This window comes from Bufo bufo, chromosome 6 (assembly GCF_905171765.1).
Source record: "Bufo bufo chromosome 6, aBufBuf1.1, whole genome shotgun sequence".
NCBI lineage: Eukaryota > Metazoa > Chordata > Amphibia > Anura > Bufonidae > Bufo > Bufo bufo.
In genome coordinates this window covers 432,603,883-432,613,356 of record NC_053394.1, presented here as the reverse complement: position 1 = coordinate 432,613,356, position 9,474 = coordinate 432,603,883, and the positions used below count along the sequence as shown (strand labels likewise).

Sequence of the window (9,474 nt, the reverse complement as noted above, 5' to 3'; positions counted from 1 at the left end):
GAGGGGGTGGGATATACAGGGGGCGGTGTTATATACAGGACAGATATACATATGGCGGTGTTATATACAGGAGGGGGTGGGATATACAGGGGGCGGTGTTATATACAGGACAGATATACAGGGGGCGGTGTTATATACAGGAGGGGGTGGGATATACAGGGGGCGGTGTTATATGCAGGACAGATATACAGGGGGCGGTGTTATATGCAGGACAGATATACAGGGGGCGGTGTTATATACAGGACAGATACAGCAGGCAGTGTTATAAACAGGAGGCGGTGTGGCAGCTGCAGGTCACATGACCACGCTTGACGTCAGAGGACCGCCCATTGCAGTTGGCAGCACTCCTATAAATAGAGCCTTCATGTCCGTGATGATTGACAGTTCAGTCACCCAATCGCTTCCCACATGCTGACCCACATTTTACAGCTCGGACGTCTATAGGCTCTTTTCTGTCTAATCATGGCTCAGTAATCATCCACCCTCGTGACGTGATTATTTCGTCATTCTGATTGATATCCTCATCTACCAATAGAGGCACTGAGTTCCCGAATCCTCGGTTCGCTATTGGTAGAAATGCCAATTCGTTCCCGCCCCTTGCTCTTAGAATGGCGGAGACTCCATATAAATAATCTACCTGACAGGCGACGGCTGAAGTCAAGTACGTCGTTTGGAGAGGGGCAGGGAGCCGAGCTGTGGAGCCCCTGGACGGAGTATTCCCTCGGTAAGGCCGGCTCTGCACCACGGGAAATGTGACACGCAGAGCCCAAGTGTGACGGACGGGGGGCCCGGCGTTATTGACATTATGGGGGCCCGAGTATGACGCTAAGGGGCCCCTAACAAACCGTCGGTCCCCGCCGTGTGATTAGCCGGGGCCCCGTATGTTGCTGGAGGGGGGTTTATGTGACGTATGTACCGGACGGAGGCCATTGATATCTCTGTATACGAGATTGTATAGGACCTGCAGGGGCCCATATGTGACTGAGGGCCTAGTGTGTGACAGATAGGGGCCCATATGTGACTGAGGGCCTAGTGTGTGACAGATAGGGGCCCATATGTGACTGAGGGCCTAGTGTGTGACAGATAGGGGCCCATATGTGACTGACAGGGCCTAATGTGTGATAGGGGCCCATATGTGACTGACAGGGCCCAGTGTGTGACAGATAGGGGCCCATCTGGGACTGACAGGGCCCAGTGTGTGACAGATAGGGGCCCATCTGGCACTGACAGGGCCTAGTGTGTGACAGATAGGGGCCCATATGTGACTGACAGGGTTTTAGTATGTGACTGATAGGGGCCCATATGTGACTGACAGGGTTTTAGTATGTGACTGATAGGGGCCCATATGTGACTGACAGGGTTTTAGTATGTGACTGATGGGGGGCCATCTGGTACTGACAGGGCCTAGTGTGTGACAGACAGGGGCCCATATGTGACTGACAGGGCCTAATGTGTGATAGGGGCCCATATGTGACTGACAGGGCCTAATGTGTGATAGGGGCCCATATGTGACTGACAGGGCCTAATGTGTGATAGGGGCCCATATGTGACTGACAGGGCCTAATGTGTGATAGGGGCCCATATGTGACTGACAGGGCCTAGTGTGTGACAGATAGGGGCCCATATGTGACTGACAGGGCCTAATGTGTGATAGGGGCCCATATGTGACTGACAGGGCCTAGTGTGTGACAGATAGGGGCCCATATGTGACTGACAGGGCCCAGTGTGTGACAGATAGGGGCCCATATGTGACTGACGGGGCCCAGTGTGTGACAGATAGGGGCCCATATGTGACTGACGGGGCCCAGTGTGTGACAGATAGGGGCCCATATGTGACTGACGGGGCCCAGTGTGTGACAGATAGGGGCCCATATGTGACTGACGGGGCCCAGTGTGTGACAGATAGGGGCCCATATGTGACTGACGGGGCCCAGTGTGTGACAGATAGGGGCCCATATGTGACTGACGGGGCCCAGTGTGTGACAGATAGGGGCCCATATGTGACTGACGGGGCCCAGTGTGTGACAGATAGGGGCCCATATGTGACTGACGGGGCCCAGTGTGTGACAGATAGGGGCCCATATGTGACTGACGGGGCCCAGTGTGTGACAGATAGGGGCCCATATGTGACTGACGGGGCCCAGTGTGTGACAGATAGGGGCCCATATGTGACTGACGGGGCCCAGTGTGTGACAGATAGGGGCCCATATGTGTGCCTGTCAGGGGCCCGGTGTACGCTGTATATAATGTACAGGGCCTGCAGGCTGCTATATGTGACTGCTGGGCCTAGTGTATAATGTATGTGTTATTGGTCTGCATGACTGATGGGTCGCGCTCTGCCTCTTTTGTGCTTGATGGCGCCTTTATATGACAGTAAGGGTCCATTCACACGTCCGCAAAATGGGTCCGCATCCGTTCCGCAATTCTGCGGAACGGGTGCAGACCCATTAATTTTCAAAGGCGCCGGAATGTGCTGTTCGCATTTGCGGATCCGTGCTTCCGTTTCCGCAAAAAAATAGAACATGTCCTATTCTGGTCTGCAATTGCGGACAAGATTAGGCATTTTCTATTATAGTGCCGGCGATGTGCGTCCGCAAATTGCGGAATTCACATTGCCAGTGTCCGTGTTTTGCGGATCCATAATTTGCAGATCCGCAGAAAACCTTAGACATGTGAATGGACCCTAACTGGTAAGGGCCTATACGTGTCGTGTATGCGGTCACCTGATCCCCTCCATGTAATATACATACGTGTCGTGTATGCGGTCACCTGATCCCCTCCATGTAATATACATACGTGTCGTGTATGCGGTCACCTGATCCTCTCCATGTAATATACATACGTGTCGTGTATGCGGTCACCTGATCCCCTCTCCATGTAATATACATACGTGTCGTGTATGCGATCACCTGATCCTCTCCATGTAATATACATACGTGTCGTGTATGCGGTCACCTGATCCCCTCTCCATGTAATATACATACGTGTCGTGTATGCGGTCACCTGATCCCCTCCATGTAATATACATACGTGTCGTGTATGCGGTCACCTGATCCCCTCCATGTAATATACATACGTGTCGTGTATGCGATCACCTGATCCCCTCCATGTAATATACATACGTGTCGTGTATGCGGTCACCTGATCCCCTCTCCATGTAATATACATACGTGTCGTGTATGCGGTCACCTGATCCCCTCCATGTAATATACATACGTGTCGTGTATGCGGTCACCTGATCCTCTCCATGTAATATACATACGTGTCGTGTATGCGGTCACCTGATCCCCTCTCCATGTAATATACATACGTGTCGTGTATGCGGTCACCTGATCCCCTCCATGTAATATACATACGTGTCGTGTATGCGGTCACCTGATCCTCTCCATGTAATATACATACGTGTCGTGTATGCGGTCACCTGATCCCCTCCATGTAATATACATACGTGTCGTGTATGCGGTCACCTGATCCTCTCCATGTAATATACATACGTGTCGTGTATGCGGTCACCTGATCCCCTCTCCATGTAATATACATACGTGTCGTGTATGCGGTCACCTGATCCCCTCCATGTAATATACATACGTGTCGTGTATGCGGTCACCTGATCCCCTCCATGTAATATACATACGTGTCGTGTATGCGGTCACCTGATCCCCTCCATGTAATATACATACGTGTCGTGTATGTGGTCACCTGATCCTCTCCATGTAATATACATACGTGTCGTGTATGCGGTCACCTGATCCCCTCCATGTAATATACATACGTGTCGTGTATGTGGTCACCTGATCCCCTCCATGTAATATACATACGTGTCGTGTATGCGGTCACCTGATCCCCCTCCATGTAATATACATACGTGTCGTGTATGCGGTCACCTGATCCCCTCTACATGTAATATACATACGTGTCGTGTATGCGGTCACCTGATCCCCTCTACATGTAATATACATACGTGTCGTGTATGCGGTCACCTGATCCCCTCTTCATGTAATATACATACCTGTCGTGTATGCGGTCACCTGATCCCCTCCATGTAATATACATACGTGTCGTGTATGCGGTCACCTGATCCCCTCCATGTAATATACATACGTGTCGTGTATGCGGTCACCTGATCCCCCTCCATGTAATATACATACGTGTCGTGTATGTGGTCACCTGATCCCCTCTACATGTAATATACATACGTGTCGTGTATGCGGTCACCTGATCCCCTCCATGTAATATACATACGTGTCGTGTATGCGGTCACCTGATCCCCTCTTCATGTAATATACATACGTGTCGTGTATGCGGTCACCTGATCCCCTCTTCATGTAATATACATACGTGTCGTGTATGCGGTCACCTGATCCCCTCTTCATGTAATATACATACGTGTCGTGTATGCGGTCACCTGATCCCCTCTCCATGTAATATACATACGTGTCGTGTATACGGTCACCTGATCCCATCTATGTAATATACATACGTGTCGTGTATGCGGTCACCTGATCCCCTCCATGTAATATACATACGTGTCGTGTATGCGGTCACCTGATCCCCTCCATGTAATATACATACGTGTCGTGTATGCGGTCACCTGATCCCCTCCATGTAATATACATACGTGTCGTGTATGCGGTCACCTGATCCCCTCCATGTAATATACATACGTGTCGTGTATGCGGTCACCTGATCCCCTCCATGTAATATACATACGTGTCGTGTATGCGGTCACCTGACCCCCTCCATGTAATATACATACGTGTCGTGTATGCGGTCACCTGATCCCCTCCATGTAATATACATACGTGTCCTGGCCCTGCAGCCTGTCTGTGATGACCAGTCAGGTAACCAGCGGGGGGCACCCTAACAGCCGGGGGTCTGGTGGTTATTTGTTCTGGGCCTGTCATATATCGGCTGCCGCCAGTGACACAATGTTATGTTTTCTGCATTTATAGTTGGTCGTCTTGGCCGCACCTTGGCTTTAATTATCCCACGATCTGAATGCCTCTTAATAATAAATATGTATGTTGGACTACAAGCCCCAGCATAGAAGTGGCAGTACTGGTATATCTGCAGTCTCCTCACTTGGTATCGCCCTGTTCACACCCGGAGTTTACCTGTCCTGCCCCGACCACAAATGCTTTTCTCTCTTTGTGGCTGTTGTATCAGCCCCCCCCCCCCCCCCCTCCCCCCCCACACCTTTTTCTATATATATCCATATACCCGCTTTGGGCGTGTTCGAGTCCGCTCTATAATTTCGTTCGCATGGCTTATTAAATACTTTTAGTTGTGTCTCGCTCTTTATTCTCCACCCCACCCTTGCTGATCTAAGCAGATGTTTAAAGGTCGCCTTATACCGTCTCGAAGATTGTGTTACATGTAGGGGGAGGGGGACCAGGAGCCCGGGGGCAGTTTGGGTATTAAGGCAGGATCCCGCAGAGTTTTCACTCTCTCGGCCCGGTCCTGCGCTGGAGGCAGATAAGGAAAAGAAGTCACAGGTGGCGGCCGGAGGTCGCGTCCTGCAGCCTCGTCTTGTAATCTGACCCGTTTATCCCTGGAAGGATGCGGCCGCTCGCCTCCAACCAGAGGATCCTCCGAGCTGAGCAAATATTGACTCGCACAACGAAAGCAGTTTAACCAAGTTTTAACCTCGGTATTTAGACACCACAAAAAAAATAAAAAAAAACGTAAACAAGTAAAGTTTTATAAAGTTTTATAATCTGTTTGTCGTGATTTGTTACAGTTCTTGCTCTTAAAAGGTAGAAAAATAATCAAAAACCTGATGCGTCTTTTCCATTTTTCAGGATAAAACAAAGGTGTTAAGCGTTTCTTCCCCTCCGCCATTTTGACGCCATCTTTGCCGTTATCGGAACACAAGACAGATATGCAGCTTGAAATCCAAGTAGCCTTGAATTTTATCATTTCCTATCTGTATAACAAGCTGCCCCGGAGACGAGTCAACATCTTTGGCGAAGAACTTGAAAGGCTCCTGAAGAAGAAATATGAAGGCCACTGGTATCCTGACAAACCGTACAAGGGTTCGGGCTACAGGTGCATCCACGTCGGGGAGAAGGTGGAGCCGGTCATAGAGCAGGCGGCCAACGAGAGCGGCCTGGATATCGAAGACATCCGCAGGAACCTTCCTCAGGACCTCAACGTGTGGATTGACCCCTCTGAAGTCTCCTACCAGATCGGGGAGAAGGGACAAGTCAAAGTTCTCTACGTCGACGACAGCAACGAGAACGGCGCGGAGCTCGATAAGGAAATTAAGAACAGCTTTAACCCTGAGGCCCAGGCGTTCATGCCCATCACCGACCAAGCGTCGCCCGTCTCCAGCTCACCGTCGCCCCCGTTTGGTGACTCTGCAGCTGTAAGCCCAACCTTTGTGCCCAGAGCGACGCAGCCTTTAACCTTTACGACTGCCACTTTTGCTGCCACTAAGTTCGGATCTACTAAAATGAAGACCAACGCCCGTAACAAGCTGGCGCGGGCCTCTCCCACGCAGTTTGGCTTCAACGTTAATAACTTGCTAAAGCAGAGCACCATGTCCTCGTCCATGCACTCTGTCTACAGCCTCGGCCTTAGCAACCTCCCTCAGAAAACCTCTGCCCTTTCCCCCAATGCAAAGGAGTTTGTCTTCCCTGGTCTTCAGGATCAAGGAAGGTCCAGCATAAACTGCGACGGCGGCCCGCTGCCGTACGGTAACGCGTTTGACATGTTTGCAGCTTACGGTGGTCTCAATGAGAAGTCCCTGGTGGAAGGATTGAGTTTCAGCCTGAGTAGCGTGCAGTATACTAACCAGCAATTCCAGCCGGTAATGGCCAACTAACCCGAGCCAGGACTTCTTCTTCTATATCCAAAGTATTGTACAAGCTGCATGAACCCAACGTGATTTTTATTTTCTTATTTTCTCCTCCAGCTTGTAACCCTTGTACATACAAGGTTGGTTGCAGAAGCACATCACTTTCTTCTGTTATGAATTTTTTTCCCCTTCTCTTTGGTTAAGTGAAGACTTAGCTCGGTGTTCACTACATTTTTTTTTTTTTTTTTTTAAGGAATATTGCCTCTTACAGTATTTAGAAGCTACATTTTTTTTTTTTTTTTTATATAGGCGTTGACTTTTCCTCTTTGTTTTTCTAAACTGAACCGATCGGTATGTGTAACTGACGCATACACTGCTCGGAATAAACCTCCGCCATCCACCTGCCCGAAAGGTGGACGTAGGGGGAAAAAAAATAAAAATAAACTATCTAAAGGGGAATCATTTTTTTTTTTTTTTCCAGCTCTGTATGCGTTTTATATCTGAATATATTTACATTACACATTTCAAGATTTTTACGGATCTGTGATTCTTTCAGCAGCTTTATGTAGAATTTATTTTATTTAATTTTTTTTATTTCCGAAATTGTCCAGTTGTTCAAAAAAAAGAAGAAAAAAGAAAAAAAAAAAGAAAAGTTTATTCCTCTGCGTCCCTTATAATATAGAGGGATATCTGTAATTTCAGAGTTGTATTTTCTGTTACAAATTCAGATTTTTGCTATATAAGATGGAGAGATGTAATTGTAATTTTTGTATCTAAATTGTGCAATACTTGATAAAAAGAAATGTTAAAGTATATGAAGTCAGTGTCTTACATGTTAAGAGCTGAAATAGTTTATATTTAGTTTGTATTAAAATTATTTTAAATTAAAGTAATCTTCATTTTGGTACTGAAGCGCGTGTGCTGTGTCCCTGTTATTCCGGCTGCGGGAAGGCTCGGCGCGCACAATAGAAGTTGCTGCCGTGGGTTTTGCTTCCATTCATGGGTGGCAGACCGGCACATCAGCACTCTCGGCCTCTGCCCGGGATTAAGGCCATACAAAGTCCGCTCAATAAAACTGCTGATTTACTTTTTAGAAAATGAAAGTTTATTTTAGGATTAGGAGGGCGGACCGAAAATTCAACAGATCTGAAAAGACGTCTTCTTAAAGGGGTTTTGGATATTGATGACATCACCATCTGATCGGCGAAGGCCCGACACGCCCACTGCGTCCTCTTCAGGGTTTACCTGCGCGCCATCCCTTTCGCCTGAGTCTGACCCCTGCTGATCTGCTATGGGTGACCGGTCCTGAGCATAGGACCTCAATATCTGTAACTTGTTCATTGCCGGCGTCCTCCTCCTCCTCCTCCTCCTTTTCCCTTGGTTCTTCCTCCTGTAATTTCTCTGCTTGTGTTGATCAGGTGACTGTATTAGATTAGGAGCACGTGGGGTCAGGAGGGAATATAACGAAAAGGGCATCTGTCAGCAGTTTTGTACCTATAAACTGTTACATGTGCGCTCAGCAGCTGAAGACATCTGTGTTGGTCCCGTGTTCATATGTGCTCGCGTTGCTGAGAAAAACGATGTCGTAATAAATGCAACGGGGGCGTTACCGCTACACTTGGATGCTCTGCTCTCTGTGCAACAGCCACACCCGCTCTACTTTGACGGGGCCAGGCAGTGTAAAACTGATCACGCCTCTCCCTGTTAATCAATGTGGAGAGGTCGTGCACTTGCAGAAAGAGCCGAGTCTGTAGGTATAATGGAACCCCCCCCCGTTGCTCATAGTTACAAATCTGCTGACCGATATCCTTTAACCCTTTTCCTGACTGCTGTAAATTTATGTCGGTGGGCATCTAAAAATGGTGCCCGCTCACAAGCAGCGTGGGCACCATAGCCGCCGGGTGCCTGCTGTTTTAAACAGGCATCCAGCATTAATGTTCACGATTGGCTGTAACGCCAGTCGCAGACTTTTAACCTGTGGTGAAACGTGACTACAGCATCTGGATGTGCTAAAACCTGGAAGCGTGTATTTCTCGGTGTGCTCTGGGCTTCCAGGCGAGGATAGGTGGAGCTTGGAGGCATTGTGCACTTTAGCGGATCCATCGCCAGCGCAAGGGGTCTTAATAAATGACCCCCTATAGTGTATTTCTCATACACGGCAATGCTAATGCAATCTAATGATGGCTTGTTTATAGTTCCCTATGGGAACTATAAAAAAAAAGAGTTCTTAAAAACAAAAAAATTTTATATAAAAGTAATAATTCCCCCCCTTCCTCAAAACGTAAATAATGGCAAATAGCAAAATGGGGGGTAAAAGAAGTCAGAATGGCGGATTTGCTGCTTTTTGGTCACTTCACCTCCTCAGAAAAATTGTAAGTGATCACAAAGTCATACACCACCCGAAAAAGTAAAAATGAGCCTCACACAAATACAAGAAAGTGATAGGGGTCAGAATATGGTATAATAGGAAAAAAAAGTTACATTTATGAAAATGAAAAAAAAATCGCCCGCTCATAAAGGAGTTAAAGGGAACCTGTCACCTGGATTTTGTGTCTAGAGCTGAGGACATAGGTTGCTAGTTCGCCGCTAGCACATCCGCAATACCCGGTCCCCATAGCTCTGTGTGCTTTTATTGTGTAAAAAAAACGAGTTGATCCATATGCAAATTAACCTGA

At 48.0% G+C, this 9,474-nt stretch overlaps 1 protein-coding gene across 1 annotated transcript; it reads left to right on the top strand.

Annotated features, from left to right (window-relative positions):
* The first annotated feature begins 595 nt into the window (after positions 1–595).
* On the top strand, positions 596–7,711 carry TOB1 (transducer of ERBB2, 1). Its single transcript, XM_040436458.1, has 2 exons — positions 596–724; positions 5,802–7,711. Exon 2 carries the CDS (start codon positions 5,882–5,884, stop codon positions 6,824–6,826), a length of 945 nt encoding a protein of 314 aa, XP_040292392.1. The 5' UTR covers positions 596–724; positions 5,802–5,881; the 3' UTR covers positions 6,827–7,711.
* The last annotated feature ends 1,763 nt before the right edge of the window (positions 7,712–9,474 follow it).

What these genes read in the sequence shown, in the direction of transcription:
- TOB1 (XM_040436458.1), top strand. Translation starts at nt 5,882, where the DNA reads ATGCAGCTTGAAATCCAAGTAGCCTTGAATTTTATCATTTCCTATCTG.